Source organism: Dryobates pubescens, chromosome Z, assembly GCF_014839835.1.
Source record: "Dryobates pubescens isolate bDryPub1 chromosome Z, bDryPub1.pri, whole genome shotgun sequence".
Lineage (NCBI taxonomy): Eukaryota > Metazoa > Chordata > Aves > Piciformes > Picidae > Dryobates > Dryobates pubescens.
Genome location: NC_071657.1, coordinates 93,208,994 through 93,228,665, shown reverse-complemented (window position 1 = coordinate 93,228,665; position 19,672 = coordinate 93,208,994). Strand labels below are relative to the sequence as shown.

At 39.1% G+C, this 19,672-nt stretch overlaps 2 protein-coding genes across 3 annotated transcripts; one reads left to right on the top strand and one right to left on the bottom strand.

Annotated features, from left to right (window-relative positions):
* The first annotated feature begins 1,219 nt into the window (after positions 1–1,219).
* SELENOP (selenoprotein P) lies at positions 1,220–6,709 on the top strand. Of its 2 annotated transcripts, none has more exons than XM_054178892.1 (4): positions 1,220–1,418; positions 2,067–2,279; positions 3,949–4,066; positions 5,639–6,709. In XM_054178892.1, exons 1-4 carry the CDS (start codon positions 1,228–1,230, stop codon positions 6,278–6,280), a joined length of 1,164 nt encoding a protein of 387 aa, XP_054034867.1. In that variant the 5' UTR covers positions 1,220–1,227; the 3' UTR covers positions 6,281–6,709. The 2 variants fall into 2 exon arrangements, with proteins under 2 accessions (XP_054034867.1, XP_009906945.2); XM_009908643.2 differs by having other exon boundaries at positions 5,639–6,262.
* Positions 6,710–6,744: 35 nt separating this feature from the next.
* Positions 6,745–19,672, bottom strand: CCDC152 (coiled-coil domain containing 152). The gene is made up of 8 exons (XM_009908654.2): positions 19,578–19,672; positions 18,561–18,666; positions 14,262–14,330; positions 13,105–13,169; positions 10,895–10,997; positions 10,056–10,183; positions 8,262–8,348; positions 6,745–7,647 (listed from the first exon to the last, which is right to left on the bottom strand). The coding sequence occupies exons 1-8, from the start codon at positions 19,662–19,664 to the stop codon at positions 7,525–7,527; spliced, it is 768 nt and encodes a 255-aa protein (XP_009906956.1). The 5' UTR covers positions 19,665–19,672; the 3' UTR covers positions 6,745–7,524.

Genomic DNA, 19,672 nt, shown 5'->3' with positions numbered 1-19,672 from the left:
TAAGGCTCCCTGAACTTTGAACTGCGTCTGCAAAGCGAGATAAACAAGAGCTGTATAAATACCGCAGCCCTTTCACCCATGCTGTTTTTCTTCAGCACAGTTAAGCAGAAGTGCCGAGGACTGGGGAAGGAAAGGGTAAGTATGATGCTTCTACTATGAAAGTGCTTCGTGGGTTAAGATTTGGCAGAGTATTTGCTTGCTTCCTTGGCTGAAAAGGCTGACTGGACGTTTCATCTGGAAACAAATTAGAAAGTTGAAATGCAAAGAGAAGTGTAATTCAGAACATAGCTCTCGCCTAATTCACAGGGAGAGGCAGCTGTTGCTTGGTGCTGTGTGCCAGTGCTGTTTCCAAAGAATTCTGTTAACTGTCAGACTTTGATGAGTGTGGTGAAATCACACAATTCCAAAATGTAGGTTATGTTGAGCAGATTCACAGTTTTATATATTTCTCAGTAATGAGTGATTTCTTTTTTTTTAACACATTAAGCCAAAATTGTTATGCTATTAGAATAAAAAAGCAATTACAGACTTTCTTGTATGCTTTGAGTTTCATAAACTTTTAAGTATGCTAAGTGTGGGTAGGGGATTTTAGACAGGAATCCTGAAACTCAGTTTTCATTTCCTGTTTTGCAAAATTGCAGTCTCTATGCTCTGAAGAGATTTTAATCAGTAGAATCTAAATACTACATACTGGCTTGCAAAAATCTTTATGCATTTTAAATTTTATTTTAAATTGTTACTTGTTTCTGCCAGCTTCTGCAATGCTTGCTGTGTATCAAAATGCACTGTTACTGCAAGTCAGTCGAATCACGCTGCAATCTGGAGTCAGTAGGTCTAGGTTCTTACTGGTGCCAGCTGGCTCAGCACCACTGATTTCAAAACACAAGAAATAAAAATCATTAAATTAAAATCACTGAAGTGTTAAAAACAATCAAAAATAAATTAGAAAGGGAAAGGAACAATGTAGTCTGAGCAGTAGCATTAAAAGAAATGTTGAACGCTTACTTTTCAGCTGTTTCCGTATAAAACCAACAAAAATAGTGCCACTGACAAACAAAGGAACTGTGATCAAACAGGAAACAATGTAGTTTTTTGTTTGTTTGTTTTGTTTTGTTATGAATACAGCTAATATTCTGCTCTGTTTAATTATGGGAACTTCACCGTCTGAAGTTTGTTTAGGCATTGATCTTACTTTGTTTGTTTTCTCTTTTCAGATAAAGCTCAGCCATGTGGGCGGGGCTGGGGCTAGTTCTGGCTCTCTGTCTCCTTCCAGGAGGAGGGGCAGAGATCCAGAACTGTGAGAAGCCCCCAGAATGGCATATTGGGGAGGAGAACCCAATGCTGAGCTCTAGAGGCTCAGTGACAGTGGTGGCTCTCCTCCAAGCTAGCTGATACTTGTGCCTGCTGCAGGCTTCCAGGTGAGTGTAAATTGCTTCCCAGTTTTCATTAAAACATGACTGGTCAATGTTTTAAAATGCCATCTGGGGATCATACACATGCTTCACTACAGGTGCACTCAATGAAATTCCCCGAGTGCCATCATCCCAGCTGACACGTAACCCAGTGACGAGGTTAACTCTCAGCATGAGCATTCTGTGCCAGTGACTCAGATTCTTCATTTCTTGACTTGTCCTGACTAATAGGTCATCTTCTCTAGATGGTATTTGCCACAGAGAAGTGTGATAGATACAAAAAAACAACCCAGAAGACAAGGTAAAGACTGACCTTTCAAAAAATAGATGAAGCATTCAAGGGAACAATCAGTGTTACATTTTCATACAAGGCCTGGGACATCGGTGCTTTGCATCTTCCTGTTGTATTTATAGTATGCATTCTTTAACTAACATGGCCACAGCACATTAGGTGTTGTGGAGCCTGGTTTGGTGACAGTATAGTTGATAGTCATGGTGAAAGGCAAGAATGTTTTAATAGCATTTAAATCGTTGCCATTAAAATGACATTCGCTGTAATAAAAGCAAGGTGAAGCATGTTAGCTTTTGTTGCACATCGCTAATGTTACGATTCTCCAATGATCTGTGGTTTTGCTTCCTTACATTCTCCACTAGATTGGAGGACCTGCGAGTGAAGTTAGAGAATGAAGGACTGGTCAATATCTCGTATGTCGTTGTTAACCATCAGGGAGCTTATTCACAAAGAAAATTTCACCTACTGAAAGAAAGTGTTTCAGAATATATTACTGTCTACCAGCAAGATGACCAGCAGCCTGATGTCTGGACTACCTTAAATGGAAACAAGGATGACTTTCTCATCTATGACAGGTCTGTCTTTAGAGGGGAACACAGGAAAATGTTTGCATGCGTTCACAGCAATGCTTTGCAAATGTCTGTATTCTTTCATTGATTTGCAAATAACCCGATTAACTCAGAATAAAGACTTCATAATCAGCTTCTAAGTTGCACTAAACAAAGCACTTGCATTTACTGGAAAAAGGAAGCTACTGAAGAAAAGTCCCTTTTGCTTCAGTAAGTTAGGGATAAAATCTCTTCATGATTACTATGGATTTAGATTAGCATAACTGAGTGTAGATTGATAGTGCAATTATGGTCTTACACTAGTTTTGTTTTCAGACAACTTCATTACATCCAGCATCTAAAAATGAAAACCAAATGAGATCAAATAGGAACCAAGCAAGAAAAGTTATCTGAGTTCTCATGAAAACATTTTGACCCAAGCTATTGAATATAGAGCCATATTGGAAAGATTGGTCCTTAGGTGAAACTTAAAACTTTGGAAGAAAAGAGCTTTTTGATTATAGAATTCTGAGACATATCTTTGTCAGAAGTAGTAGTAATGCTCTAATTGAAATCTTTATGTTTTAGTTTTGATGTGATAGAAATTATTCAACAATCCTGCATGTCTACATGTCCATCCTAATTACTATGATGTTACTGGAGTGGATATTCTCAGTTCACATTGAAGCATGATCATGTCAAAAAAAGAATTAGAAAGTTACTTTGTTTTTCAGTAATATGGAAAGAATTAGCTAAATTGAATGAATTAGCTGAATTAGGGCTGTGGAATGAAACTAGCACTGGAATGATATTTAGCAAGTGATTACACATTACAGCAGCAAATATGCGTAAGTATGAAAGGTTGCTGTCCGATGACAAATAGAACAAAGCTCTGTGTAGTCCATGGAGAGACCCTGAAGGTAACTCCTCACCCATGGTGTGTGAAAGGCTGAACCATGCTGTGCTGTTGACACATAGATTACACCTACACTATGAATTTGTTTTTTGGCACTGGTTTGGCTGTGTTCCATTATAGTTCTAGGAATATTTATCCCTGTTGTACCTTTATTAGCAGTGAAGTCTCTGCCCATTTCATGTCCTAGATATGCTGCATGTATAGGTAGCTAGAGCTGGAGGACTGAGTATTGACATTGTGAGTGGGGTACTTAACAATGTACCCTTGGTAAAAGTTCTGCATTTGAATTTTCCAGTTGTGTAGTCAAGTGCATACCAGCACACTCAATTATGGATACAGAGCAAACAGGCACCGTAAAAATCCCCTCACACACACTAAGTCAGGAGTGCAGATACACTGCCACTCAAGTTCTAATCGAAATTGTCATTTGTAAGAATGGAACAACAGTGTGGCAATTTGTACCACTATGCAAGCAGCCCTTCTCATTAGCAGGTTAGATCTGTAATCAATGTACCTTTGTTAGTCTCAATGCCACCGAACTAGAGGCTTCTGCCAGTAGAGTTATGTCAGCCACAAGTCATGCTTCACACTACTGCCTAATGCAGCTGAGCAGGCAAAGGTTTGTAAGGTATTGGTTTTGCTGGTGAGCTCCTTGGACACAGTCTCTGTAGGACTGTACAGTGTGAGTGGATTGACAGGAATACAGTAAGGTATGACAAGATATTAAATTGTAGGTATATGTTCATGTCTGTGTAACTGCAGAGTTCTTTCTCTCCTTAGATGCGGCCGTCTAGTGTATCACCTGGGTCTGCCCTATTCCTTCCTGTCTTTCCCATATGTAGAAGAATCCATTAAGATTGCATACTGTGAAAACAAGTGTGGAAACTGCTCTTACACGGTATTTCCTTGTTTCATTCTATATATACTAGGAAAGGAAAGATTTTTTTTTCAGTGTGATTAATCCTAAAAACCACGATTTAGAGTTCACAGATTTCATGTATCTGTTGACAGAGTTTAAAGATGTTTTTCAAAGTGAATTAGATACAACGTATAACAGACTGATTATCTGGATTCCTGCCCTTGATAGAAATGCAAATAGTTTTCAGAAATCTAAACGCAGTCTTGGAGGCCAGTTCTGTTTCTGGAGTTATGTATGGTGTAGTGGGTTGAGAGAAGGACCAGCTTTCCCTCCCCCACTAAGAAGGAATAAAAAAGCCACAGCTAGCTCAGTGCGGAAAAGCACAGGAATGCTATATTTACAAGCAATGTGAAAATGCAGGGTATATATATATATATACACAATATATATATATATTGTATTTACAATATATATACAGAAGTATACAGCAAACAAAGATACAGGAACAAGGCTCCCCCCACCCTCCCTGGGCAGAGGAGGATTCCCCCTTGCACCCCCTCTCTCCTCCTACCTCCCTTTTTCCCCAAAAAGGATTAGAGAGAGAAAAGGCAGTTATTAAGGAAGAAAAATCTTAGTAGGCCTCCAAGCACACGCAGGATTAGTGCTTATCTGTTATCCAAAGTTGTTCTGGCTAGATGCCCAGAAGCAGACAAGCTGGAAGGGGAAGAACAAAGAGGAACTGAGAAAAAAATTCCCAGTGCACTAAAACTTAAAGCTGCATTCTACCAATCTACCAATGAAATTCGTTTAGATCCATCTTTGTTTACAAAATATCCAGCCAGAGTGTCCCAGCATTGTCCCTTTCTTAAAGGCACAGCCTCAAACGGTCACAGTATGGCTTGTAAGAATTAGTTACACGCCAGTTTCTGGGGATGGGAACTTACTTCCACAACAATCAGGTTGCTGGGCCATCTCACTTAAGCTATATGTTTATCCTGAAAGGTTGAACTAGATGATCCTTGTGGTCCCTTCCAACCTGGTAGTCTATGAATCTAAGTAGAAATTGTTAAAAAACACTGGGAATCAAATCTGAGTTAGTTTGAGTTACTATCCCTTTTAGTTTACATTTACACAATATACAAGGGTTACTTTAAAACAGTGATAATATGAAGTGACAAATTATAGTTGCCTTTGTATAAGGTTAGCTTTGCTTTATGCGTAACTGAAGATCAGAACTACCCTAAGGATTATCAAGAAATGTACACACATAGTCACACAAGTTCAATAAGAAGGTTAATTTTTGAGCCCATCATACAGTTTTCCAGCTTCGTGTTGCCTCAGGCAGGTCAGATGTAGGTTCCTAGGGAAAAGAAAAAACCCCAACATTTTATTAGAATTGAATTATAAATGTAATAGTCCACATTAAGAGCCATATCTAGTTATCAGTGGTGTTGTAAAACATGGGGGTGTTGATAAATTCCTACCTTTCTTCTGCAAAGTCGCACAAACTGTTAGCACAAATAGTAGCAGAAAGGTTAAGGTAATTAATATTTTACAACTTGTTTAATTAAATATGATGCCTTGTATTTAATGCAAGCTTCTATTTTGCAGGAACCTGATATTGATGGTGTATGTGAAAACATCACTAAAATAGCTGATGAAAAGCTAGAAGACATAGAACTCAACCCAGCTGGTCACCATCCGCATCACCACAACTTGCACAGACATAGGCACCACCACCACCACCGCAATGGCAGTCATCATTCCAAAAACGAGAACCATCAGGCTCCTTCTGAAACTAAAAGACATCATCCTCACAGGCATCATAGGGTTTTTGGCCGTGACAGACACCATCATGCAGGTAGTCATGAACAGACAGACACTGTTCCTCTAGGAGAAAGTACAGGAATTACACAAGATAAAAAGCTATGAAAAAAGGGGAAAACTAGCTGTAAAAATCAGTTAACTTGAAATTGGGAGACAGCATCAGATGCAGCTTCTAGCAGCTGATGCTGTCATTGTCGACACCTTCTGTTTGAAGAGCTAGGAAATTCTGTCACTTGACAGTGTCGTGGAGCACTTCCAAATTCTTGCAGGTGACATGGCCAGCTGTCAGCTGAGGACATCACTGAATCTTGACAGTGACGTCTGCTTGCTGATGCTTGACAGGCATCAGCAGGAAGAGGAAGTGAAGGTAGTGACACCTGACAGTGACAGGAAAAGGCAAGAAACTGAGCCTGAAAAACACACTAAGCAGCTTAAAAATGCAAGGGAGTCCTACTACCTAAATTTGTATGATTGAAAGAGTGGAAAAAAAAATTAACAGATTAAGAGATTCTATTGCCCTCACTTAAAAATCAGACAGATTTGAAGAGTGCAGGTGTTGCAAAGAAGTAGACTTTTAGAGCAGTGCTCTTCGAATAATGCAATACCTGTCAAATTCCATCAGTGAAAAGCTTTGTAACTTAAGAATTTTAATTGACCCATAGTTTGTTTTTCAGTTGCACTGGGAAGGTGTCTGCATTCTTGATTAATTTGTCTTTTTTGTTTGTCTTCTAACATTCTGCTTGCATTTGTGAGGACAGGAGCATAAACTATGACCTAGGGGCTTCTGTCTGATGTTTTGCAATCAAGAATAGAAGATGACCAAAAGAGATATTTTAATCATTTTTATTAAGAACATGGAGTGTTGTTGGGTTTTTGTTTGTTTGTTTGTTTGTTTTTTTCTTCCTAACCTGGGGATACAAATTGTGTACAAGAAAAGCTTACTCCTAAACAACACGTCAAAATAATTTTCTATCTCAAATATAAGATGCAAGCAGTAATTGCTTTATTTTAAATGAAGAGATTTATATGCTTAACTTTTGTAACTGAGATACAGCATCAGAGTCCATTAATGCCTATTACTGTAGCTTGTAAAATCCCACTACATCAGTAAGATTGTGCCTGAAGTAAATCAGCATTAACAACTTTATACAGAATCAGTATCAAAAAGAGGGAGAAGCAGAAGAAATTTCCTGGTGGTTTATTGTTTGGCTTTGTTTATAACACTGCTCAATCTGATAAATCTGTATTGATTGGTAAGGCAATACACCACTTAAACTTGCATAACCTCTCTCTGTAGCTTAGCATTCCTAACCTTTGATTAACTGAGCTGAAGTAAAAATGCAGATGTTCGAAGGGTTCCTGGATGAAGAAGGGAATATTCAAGAAAGGAAAATTGCTTTGACAGCGTACACCATAATTAATGATGGTTTTATAGGAAAATTACTACTCCTACGAAACCTGAAGCTTTTTATTGTGAATGCTGATCGGCAAGAAGGTAGCCCTGAATATATACAGAATATGGTGCTTTTGGAATGTTTGACAAGAGTGTTTTCAATAAAGTAATACTCATTTTTCCTTCATGTCTTGTTTCTGCTTTTATATGCACAGTTTGAAACACACTGTTTCTATTTCTCATTGTATGTACTACTGAAATACTTCATGTCCTTTACTCAGAGTCTCCTCCGTTTGAATTGCAGGTCTTGACCCTTATTAAGACGCTGCTCCAAGTCTCTTATGGTGTTTCGGAGAATTTCAATTTCCTTGTTTTTCTCCTCCTGGAGATGCTGCAATTTCTGTCAAAAAGCAAGCAAAGGCTTCATTCTTAAACATCACATGGAGAGAATATGCTATTACTAATGAGAGATACTGAAAGATGAGTATTTCTCTCAGTATTTTGTATTGCAAAATTGCAAAGATGACTTCTCCAGAATCCTTTTTTTTTTTTTTTCTTTTTGTGACAAGGCTTGTCTGAAGCCTACAAAAACAATAAGACACACATGTAATTTATATCACTGTCACTTCTGTTGGTCCTATCTTTAGTTCCCAAGTTAACAATTTTTTTGATAAAAATCTTCACTTCTGTTGAACCCCACATATATCAACCTCAGAGCAAAAAAACTTACAGTTAGTTGTGTAGGAAGAATAGAATAGAATAGAATAGAATAGAATAGAATAGAATAGAATAGAATAGAATAGAGTAGAATAGAATTAACCAGGTTGGAAAAGACAAGAGTTTGGTGGGAGAGGAAGATGGACATTTAAGGCATAAAAGTCTTATACCCTTATACTCCTCCATCCCCAAAGTTGCATGGCAGAACAAACACAGTGAGACCCCAGGAAAGTACTACTCCAAACAGGCCATAGCAGTATTTAGCATGTGCAGGCTACAGGCTATTAAAACACATACCCTTCGATAGATAGTTTGTGGCAAGGCAGAAGCATCTGAAAATGATTTTGTTGCTTTATTGTGGACTCTTGCTAATTTAGCATTGAACTGAAAGGATGAGGAAAATAAAGAATCAGTAGGGGGAAAAAAAAAAAGAAACTATGTTAAATAATACAAGCATAATTTTAACCTGTTTTGTTTTGTTTTGTTTTGTTTTCAATTTGTACCTGAAAGTAGTAATAACAACCTTATCCTAGGATAATATTGAGAAAAAAATGCAATTTGAGTTACATTTCTTCAAAAAATGGCTAAAAATTATTGCAAAAGGCAAACAGCACAATTATGAAAAACCAAATACATTTACACAGACATGATGACTGCTACAAAAACATGTGAAGGCTCCAGCCCTGCATATGTACAGGAGAAGAAAAAAGCCCTCTGAATCTATCACCCCTCCCTCCTGTTCCAAGGATAATTCAAAACCTGTTTCTTTTTCAGGTATGTGAAAAGTCTGAAGTATTTAATATCATTATTACAATGGTCTGGATGAGGGGATTGAGTGCTCCCTCAGTAAGATTGCAGACAGCACCAAAGTGGGTGGGAGTGTTGATTTCCTGAAAGGTAGGAATGCTCTGAAAAGGGATCTGGACAGGCTCTATCAATGGGCTGAGGTCAATTGTATGAAGTTTGAAAAGGCCAAGTGCCAGGTCCTGTGATTGGGTCACAACAGCCCCATACAAATGCTACAGGGTTAGGACAGAGTGGCTGAAAAATTGCCCAGCAGAAAAGGACCTCGGGGTGCTGCTTGACAGCTGACTGAACATGAGCCAGCATGTGACAAGGTGGCCAAGAAGGCCAACAGCTTTCCGGCCTGTATCAGGAATAGTGTGAACAGCAGGAGTAGGGAAGTGATGCACTGGTGAGGCTGCACCTCAAATACTGTGTTCAGTTTTTGTCCCCTCACTACATGAAGGACATTGAGTTGCTGAAGCATGTCCAGAGAACAACAGTGAAGCTGGTGAAGGGCCTAGAGAGCAAGTCTTGCAAGGAGCTGATGAGGGAACTGGGATTGTTTAGTCTGGAGAAAAGGAGGCTGAGGTGAGACCTCATTGCTCTCTACAACTACCTGAGCAGAGGTTGTAGTGAGGTAAGGGTTGGACAAGAGGAAATGGCCTCAAACTGACCCAGGGGAGGTTTAGATTAGACATTACCCCAGCACATGTTCAAAAACTGTGTGGACATGGCACTTTGGGACGTGGATTCATGGCCTCAGTGGTGTTAGGTTGACAGTTGAATTTGATGATCTTTTCCAATAGAAACAATTCAAGGATTCTATCTCCTTATTTGTTTCTGTAATGAGAGTGGGTTAAAACCTGACCCATGAAATACATGCTGAAATAGGTGACTCAAATCTCTGCAGGATTAGAAGCCTTTAAGCTCTCAGAAGTTTATAAAAACATACATTTCCCCAACATTCAGAAATTACAAAATAATAAAAATAAGCAGAAAATGTTGTGTAATTTTATGGGGGGGGGGCTTAAAAATGTTGGCAAGTTTTCAAAATAATTTCATTTGCAACAAGAACACAGAAAACTTCAGTCTGCCTGTACAGTAGGTAGAAACTGATTTCTGAGCAAAACTAACTCAGACACTTTTATGGACGTGTGAACAGGCTGCTGATCTTTTAAAGGAAATATTGTAAGTTTCCTAGATTTCATCATATTATGTGAAGTACTAATTAATACTTTCCCCTGCACAATCTCTTCTAAATCTACCCAATGCCAAACTGACCTTTAACAATTTTGTAATGCATACCTCTATCTGCAGTTTAATGATTTCATTCTGCTTCTCCTCATTTTGAAGTTTCAGCTGTCTAGTCAGTTCTGATACTTCCAGTTCTTTTTTTTCTATCTGTATTCTATACTCCATTTCTTTTACTTCAACTTGTAATACAGTAACACCAAACACAGTGATTAGAGAAGATGCTTAGATAGAAAATAACACCATTTCCCAAATATTAGAACTTTCTTGAACGCCAGGTTAGTTTTTCACAGCAGAACAATTCCATTAAAGCAAAAAACATTAAAAACTATGTGAAAAACACTTTGTCCCATCCCAGTAAGATGCAGCCTTTTAGAAGAAGCATCACATTGTACAGAGAGTTTGGCTTTTTTTCTAGCTATATGGATGACCAAAGAATTACACTTTTCAAAGCTATGCCAGTAATAATAATAATAATAAAATGGTAAGTTTTTTCCTTATTGCAGCATTATTAATTATGTGAAAATAATGTTCTACTCTCCTTAGTGTAGTTGGAACATTCTCACAGCAGCTCAGCTTACAGTTCAAAGCAATTTTCCAGTCAACACTTTAACAAAATTGTGGGGTTTTAAATATTTTTTTTTTTTAAATTTTATTTTTAGGTCCCAGTTCCCAGTACCTGTTCTACCTTTTAGAGAATTTTTGATCATCCTGAGTTGCTATACTGCTGCCTCATTGCCACTGCCTACTCTCTGAGCAAAGATAACGTTCAGTTAAACACTGTTCACTTTCAGCTTTGCTATGTTTCCACTATGAAGTGGATTCAGTACAGCTCCTACAACTTACAACATGATTCAGCCAATGCTATAGCATTCAGTCTTTAGAGAACTTACGCTTTTTTCTTATATCGCAATTCAGCTGTGCTATCTCTGATTTGTGGTCTTCCTCTTTGTTTCTAATTTCTGTCACAAGCTTCTCAATCTGATCTTTATAGTCCTGTGAATATAAAAAGCTTCAAAAGATCTGGAGGTTTCTGTGCCTTCTGCAAAGCACAACTTTCATGTGACAATCTGCAGGACTCTCTAATTCAGTACTTGCTTTATCCCCAATCTAGTAAATTGAAAACATTCTTTTAATCCTTATACAATCTGACTGAAGTCCACAGATGAAAAATGCAGCAGACTTCATTGTATTACAGATATCAGTTAATATAAAATTAGACATCGTACTTCAGGAGAGCCAGCAAATGGGGAGATAATAGTCCTTTTCCTAGTCCAGGGTCTGATTACAACACTGCAGTTAGTTAAGTGACTACAGTTTTGCTTTTGTCGATTTTTGATTGCAAGATTGTATAATCAAAATAATATTTATTGTATGAATGTTAACAATGCTCATACCAAGGATTCCATAATGGCATACTGGGGAGCAGTAGAAACATCAGTAGTATCAGCAGTAGTGATGCTGATGGCACTGATACTCAAGTGAAGAGCTAGATAGAACACGTCTATTTTAAGTTTGTTCCCCCAACTGCTCCAGAATTATCAAGGAATTAATTTGCTGTAACTGCCAGTATTACTCCAAAGCCTCTGTCAGACCCATCTGGCAAGGTAGGTAGTGACTCACTAGAGCAATGCTCAAAGGGATTCTTGAAGACAGCTACTAGTTGGTGGTAACAGTATACCTAGACATAGTCAAGTACCTTCAAAACAGTACTAGGAAGTTCCACCATGCCCATGCATGTATGCAATGTATAGAATCAAGTGTTTAGCATGTCTTTGAGAATAAAGTAATACTTTCTGTAACTGTCAAGATAACAGCTCTATTGGTACAATAATTTAATTTTAACTCATAGCTAGTATTGGCATAGGTGAAGAAAAACAGCATTGAGATTCCTAATGCTGTTGGAAGAATAGTAACACAGAAAGCAAACACAGCTTGTGACTAGCCCTGCTGGTGTTACCTTCTTTTAAAAAATGAGTAGCACAGATGAAAATTAGGGAGATAGTAAATGGGAGGACATGAGGAAGTGGGACAGAAAACCCACTTCAGGCTTAGGTGTGTGAGTCTGTAAATTACAATGAAACTCTTCCCAGAAGAATGCTATTGCATTTTCCAGTGGACAAGCACCCAAAAATGAGCAGAACTGATACTACTTCTGATACTCCCGAAGGGACTTCCAAGGCATCTTCACAAGATATAAGTGATTCCAGTAATAATTTGAGGGGCCCTGCCTCTAACCAGGTGGAGGAGAGAGAAATCAGATCTACTGGACTGTGGATCAGATGGCCTGGCACATTGGACCTACAAGAGTATACAGCTTTAGTAGGTACAGGTACACAGTGTACTCTCATGCTATCAAACTGCAAAGGGTAGAACCCATCTATATTCCTGGTGTGATGGGGGATCCCAACAGCTGAATGTGTTGGAAGCTGAATCCTGTAATGCAAGCCACAGGTTGCTTTCACTTGGAAAGGTAGAAGGAGTCACTGGAAACACAGCCCCATTGTTTGGACTGATCATAGACTGATCTAGACTGTACGGGAGCAAGGAGGAGCTCCAGCATCTGTAGTAAGAAGTCCATTGTGTACTACAAGGCCATCTCATTTTGAGTGACAATGGACAGTGAGTGATGTATGACCTATGTTGATATTAATGACCTATGATATTAATTGCTGCTGGACGTGGTGTAGATGTACATAGTATTATTTTCATCACAGTCTCAGGGGTTTTGGAATATTTCTCTCATTTTCACTCCCAATCTCTGTGTGTGGGCCTTGCTGCTTAGTGTGGGCTGTCTTCAACCAGGACAGGAACACAAATGAAAAGTAGAGGCCTATTATGTTATAAGCACTTACCTGCTAGCCTGCTCAGCACTTACTAGTTTTGACATCCTACTTCCTCTAACACATTCTCATAGTGATATTGCCATGAGAGCAACTCTTCTCCTTTTCACATATGATAAACATCAGGAAAAGTGCAACAACAGTATCGGTATGAAACTCATGAAGACAAAGATATATGAATGTGGTGGTTTGAAAGGAAAATCTCTACTTAGAGATGAAATATTACCCCTCTATCTAAAGAGTAAGCATTTGAGGCATACCTGCTCACAAGCATTTAGTTTCTCTTCCAAGAGGTGAATGGTATCCTTCAGCCTATAGTTTTCCTCTATGTAAATAAAAAACTATATGACACACTTAAAAAGTATATTTTTAACACTATTATTAGAATGAAAACAGAATAGGGAAATTAATTTGTTGAACTGTATGGACTTTGAGACTTTTTTTTTTTTTTAAAGACATGATAATCATAGTTTACAGAACTAAATAATCTCAGTTTCCATTATTTTGAAAAGAAAGTAACAATATTTATATGGTATAACAATATTTATCTGGTATTGCTACTTCAAACTGTATTTAGCCTTCTGATATCTGAGGCATTCAAGATAATCTAGAATGCAAGGTTCTTTGGCTAAGAAAATAAAACATTATTATCACGGCTACAGCAGTTTCAAATTGAAAGATGCAACTTTTTAAGTACTTGTCTACCTAGAACTAGAAAGTAGTATCTCAAACCCACAACTTAGAAAATGCAGATGAGGACTCTTTTTCTTTTTTGGGGGGGTAATTATTAGAAGTTACTTTGAGTATTGAAAGTGGTTATATACTTCCAATTTTTAGAGACACATTAATTTTCGTTCTAGTATGCCTGGAATAAACAATGGGTGTAAAATTAACTGCATAGTGTACAGCTAAACTAAGGAATAAAGACATTTCAAATATTTATGCATTTTATTTTTAAATAGGAATGAGCAGTTGTCAAGTGTTTATGGGTAATATCGACGTTTTAATGATATTACACTAAGGACTAAGGTTTTAAAAAGTGGTAAGAGCTATGCATAAACACTTTAACAGACTGCAGACCAACAGCTGAATGATACATTCTCACTTTATTTGTAAAATTGCCTGTGCTATGCGGAAATAAATTCAAAGCCCCACTATGGATTTAAAAAACCTCACTATGGTACACCTTCTTTTACACATGGATTCCATATGGGATAATAGCAACAGACATTAACTAAGCAGATAGACCACCAAAATCGGCGTGACTGATATTAGATATTTTTTTCCTATTCTGTTTAGCTGTCAGTGAGGTTTTCTCTCAGAAATAAATCAGTAACTACAAACAGCAACAAAAAATTCAAATGCTTGCTCATTCTAAATTACAGTACAGTATATATAAGAACATTTTTGCTTTTACCTTTCACGTTACACTGGTTCTCTATAGTTTGTGTTAGACCCTTTATCACATTCTGCAGAGTAGTACATTCTAAAAGAAAAGAAAAATCTAGTGGGTTTAGAAATGTATTCTCAATTTAAATTTTACATTTTGCTTATATACTTTTCAAATATTTGATAATAAACTTGATTAAAAGGTACTCTGAGGCTTACGCTGCACTGGTTAGGCCACACCTTGAGTCCTGTGTCCAGTTCTGGGCCCCTCAGTTTAGGAAGGATGTTGACTTGCTGGAGCGTGTCCAGAGAAGGGCAACGAAGTTGGTGAGGGGTTTGGAACACAAGCCCTATGAAGAGAGGCTGAGGGAGCTGGGGTTGCTTAGCCTGGAGAAGAGGAGACTCAGGGGAGACCTTATTGCTCTCTACAACTACCTGAAGGGAGGCTGTAGACAGGTGGAGGTTGGTCTCTTCTCCCAGGCAGCCAGCATCAGAACAAGAGGACACAGTCTCAGGCTGCACCAGGGGAGGTTTAGGCTAGATGTTAGGAAGAAGTTCTCTACAGAGAGAGTGATTGCCCATTGGAATGGGCTGCCTGGGGAGGTGGTGGAGTCACCATCATTAGAGGTGTTCATGAGGAGACTTGATGGGGTGCTTGGTGCCATGGTTTAGTTGATTAGGTGGGTTGGATTGGTTGATAGGTTGGACATGATGATCTCGAAGGTCTCTTCCTACCTGGTCTATTCTATTCTATTCTATTCTATTCTATTTTTACTGACTATAGAAATAACTCAGAATATCATTACATTACTGCCTAACTTTCAGTTTAATGATAGATTAAAAACAGCCATTCAGCTGTTACATTTTTGTTTATAACCAGAAAACAAGGATGTTATTTTTTTGCTGGGCAACAATAGAAATTTTCCTTATCAGCATTCTAGCAACTTGATGTAGTTAATGAAACCGTCTTACTTTCCTGATAGCATTCTTGCCAAGATTCCTTTTAAGAAACACTGTCCACTCATTGCTGTTTCTAACCCTCCTTTTAGTGAACATTAACATTCATCTTGTTGCTCAACGCAAACTTAGAGCGATTGAGATGCTGCTGCTATATCCCCATTAGTTCTGTTTAAACAAAACAGTTATATTTATGTATGTATATACATGCAACTTGTTATGATTTTATGTATTTGTATTAAATAATTTATTTTAAAAAATTGATTTTATATATTTGAGCAGCACATGGACTGTCTATAATATAAGATCTGGCTTTCATTAGATACTATTTTCATCCCTTGTTTTCCTTGTAACCTTATCAGTAAAGTTACAAAATATTCAAAGACTGGGAAGATTGAGGACACTAAAACTGGGGTTGCTTACTCTTGAAACTTTTCTTTCAACTTCCAGACTACCACTGCATTTCTTAAGTGGCTTTTAGTTTCCACAACAGATGCCAAACAAGAGTTTCTATCTTATAAGACCAGAGCGCTGTTGAGAATTGTAGATCATGTGATTAAAGACCATATTGCAAATAGTGCAGCCAGGAAGACGAATTAAGATCCCAGCTCAGGTATTCCGTTTTCCACTCGATCCTGTCGACCTTTAGTCGGTTCTTCCAGCAAGCCCTGTTTTCGTGCAGCTATGGCAAGTTCCGTGCTTCCAAAAGAACAGTAGAGGGAGCACAAACACCACAGAAACACCCTTCGCTTGCCGAACTGGATCAAAAGGCACGTGCGGAAAAATCCTATTCAATGCCTGAAACAGCAGGTTAGCACGCGTGCCTGTACCAGCTGGTACAAGTTTGATTTCACTTGAAAATATATGGAAATAAATTTATGCACAAATTGAAAAGACATTTATGCACTAGGTAAACATTAGAACAGCTGCTGAGTGAGCCTACCAGGGGTAAGTCTTTGCTTGACCTTCTTTTTACCAAGAGAGCAGGGCTGATGGGAGATGTGGTGGTTGGAGGCTGCCTGGGGTCCAGTGACCATGAGATCATTGAGTTTTCAATATGCAGTCAAGCTAAGAGGGGCAGCAACAAAACCTCCGCTCTGGACTTCCGGAGGGCGGACATCAGGTTACTTGAGGAACGAACTCAGAGGTACCTTGGGAGACAGCCCTTAAAAACAAAGGGGTCCAGGAGGGCTGGACCTACTTCATGCTTCATGAAAGAAATCTTGGTGGCACAGGAACAGGCTGTGCCAATGTGCTGGAAGAGGAGCTGCCAGGGCAGACGGCCAGCCTGGATGGGCAATGAGCTTCTGAGCAAATTAAAGGAAAAAAAGGGGGTGTATCATCTTTGGAAGGAAGGAGAGGTTACCCATGGAATGTTTAAGGATGTTGCTAGGCCATGTAGGAAAAAAATTAGAGAGGCAAATCTCATTTAGAGCTTAAGCTGGCCACTGCTGTGAAGGACAACAAAAAATCCTTTTACAAATATGTTAATAGCAAGAGGAGGGGCAAGGACAACCTCCACATCTTGTGGACACGGAGGGGAATTTTGTAACTAAAGATAGAGAAAGGCAGAATTACTTAACACCTTCTTTGTCTCAATTTTTAATAGCAAGATAGGTTGTCTTCAAGACAAATGGCCTCCTGAGCTGGATGATGGAGTCAGGGAGCAGTATAGTTGCCCTGTAACTGAGGAAGAAGTAGTTAGAGGCCTGCTTAGCCACTTGGATGCCCAGAAATCCATGGGACCTGATGGGATCCATCCTAGGGTGCTGAGAGAGCTGGCAGATGAGCTGTCCGGGCTGCTCTCCATCATTTTTCAACAGTCCTGGCTCACTGGAGAGGTCCCACAATACTGGAATCTGGCCAACGTTGTGCCCATCCACAAGAAGAGCCAGTTGGATGAGCCAGGGAATTCCAGACCTGTCAGCCTGACCTCAGTGCCAAGCAAGATTATAGAACAGCTCATCTTGGGTGCAATCACACAGCACTTACAGGATGGCCAAGGGATCAGGCCCAGTCAGTATGGATTTAGGAAGGGCAGGTCCTGCTTGACCAACCTGATCTCCTTCTATGATCAGGTGACCAACCTGGTGGATATGGGGAAGGCTGTGTATGTAGTCTGCCCGGCCTTCAGCAAGGCCTTTGACACTCTCCCCCCACAGCAAACTCCTGGCCAAGCTGTCAGCCCATGGCTTGGACAGCAGCACTCTGCACTGGGTTAGGAATGACTGAAGGGCTGAGCCCAGAGAGTGGTGGTGAATGGTGCCACATCCAGGTGGCAGCCAGTCACTAGTGGTGTGCCCCAGGGATCAGTACTGGGCCCCATCCTCTTCAATATCTTTATTGGTGATCTGGATGAGGGGATTGAGTCCATCATCAGTAAGTTTGCAGATGACACCAAGCTGAGGGCAGGTGTTGATCTCTTAGAGGGTAGAAGAGCTCTGCAGAGGGACCTTGACAGGCTGGACAGGTGGGCAGAGTCCAAGGGCATGAGATTTAACACACTGGCCACAACAACCCCATGCAGTGTTACAGGCTGGGGTCAGAGTGGCTGGAGAGCAGCCAGGCAGAGAGGGACCTGGGGGTCCTGGTTGATAGTAGGCTGACCATGAGTCAGCAGTGTGCCCAGGTGGCCAAGAAGGCCAGTGGCATCCTGGCCTGTATCAGGAATAGTGTGGCCAGCAGCAGCAGGGTGGTCATTCTGCCCCTGTACTCAGCACTGGTTGGGCCACACCATGAGTCCTGTGTCAATGTCCCTGGAGGTGTTTAAGAAGGGAGTGGACGTGGCACTTAGTGCCATGGTTTAGTAGTCCTGAGGGCTTGGGTGACAGGTTGGACTTGACGATCTTTGAGGTCTTTTCCAACCTTATTGATTCTATGATTCTGTGAACTGTGACAGTTCACTAGTAGCTCAAGAAGCGTGTATGGATGGGAAAGGCAAACATGTGGATACAAGATCGTCATCAGATGTACGAAACTCATCTGATCCTCTCCTTCTTTCCCTTGCTAACACATTGTTCCCTAGGGAAAGACAATTTAAAAATACAAGAGATGAAGAGGAAAAAAAGAAAAAAAAAAAGGTTTTGTTTCAAAAGTAGTGCATGCATTCAAAAATCTCTTGAAGCAGATGGACAATAAAAAATAAAATATAGTTAGTTTAATGCAGTTCTCAAGCTGTGTTTGTGGATTCAAGTTACTTGGTTTATGCAGATGAAATGGATTTCATTATATGATGTATGATTAAGTATTGTTGTTTTTCATACAGTACTCAGATTCTTGGTGTTTAATTTTATGTAAACAGTGGAAATACTTCTCAGAACATCCTGAATGTAGGAAAATTGATGTAATATTTTTTTAAAAAAAGCCTTACCTTCTCTTATTGATTCCTCCTTTGACTGGCTTATTGTTAACAATCTGTTACATTTTTCCAGCTCAAGCACCAGTAGGTTATTTCCCCCATTAATTTCTGATATTTTCTAGAAAATTTGAAAACCAATAAATTTAGCTTTTAAGTCTTTTCAGTCTTGAATTGTAAATTAGTATATCATTAAAAAAATTCAGAACACTGCAGCCTCAAATCTATATTGTTTGCCATTACAGAGAATGATGCTAGACTTGAGAGCTTGTGCTATTGTGTTTACCCTTCAGAACTAAGAATGATGACATCACTACTTATTAACTGGTTCTGTAGTCCATAATCTGGATCAATCCTTAGTAAGGTTCTTTCCCTTGCTTTGCATATGAGGCTGTCAACACCCTCACTGAGCACCAACATGAGGAAGGGGTGTGAAAATGAATCTGTATAATATGTTTGTTTTTTTCCCATGAGAAATTATAAATTTATTGCAGGTGCCCCTTTTACAATACCCTTAGTATGGATTTACTGATCAGGAAACCACCAGAAATCACCAGAGTTGGCCAATATGGGTCTATCAAGACATACAGGATTGATTTTCCTCGGTGGATGAATCTTTTAAGAACTGACATTTATAAAATAAAGAGAGCTCAATGCATGTGGAATGTATGAACATATATGCCTGTTATGGCAATGACATTTTTTTCTTAAAAAAAGGAGTAGTTTCTGAAAGGGTAGGGCCATCAAAGCTGTGTAGTACTGCTGCCATTTAATAGATTCTCTTCTGATAGAAACAGACACTTCCATGCTTTACCTGAGAAGCCAAAAATTGGTCTCTTCACCATTACAATTGTGGCATAGAAACAAAGGCTTCTCAGATTCCACAGAAGTCACTTGTATCACTCTGAGGTATAGCCAGGACTTTCCAATAATTTAGACTTACAACCCGTACTAATAATGTAAAAAAAGAATTATTAAAAGTAGTGACACAAAATTTTTATAGATTCAACATCTTTTCCCTTCTTCACTTACCTTTTCTATCTCTGAGAAGTTATCTAAAAGTTTGTCAAGATTCACTGCACTGATTTTCTTCATAGTTTCTTCATGGTTGTGATTCATTTATGTCT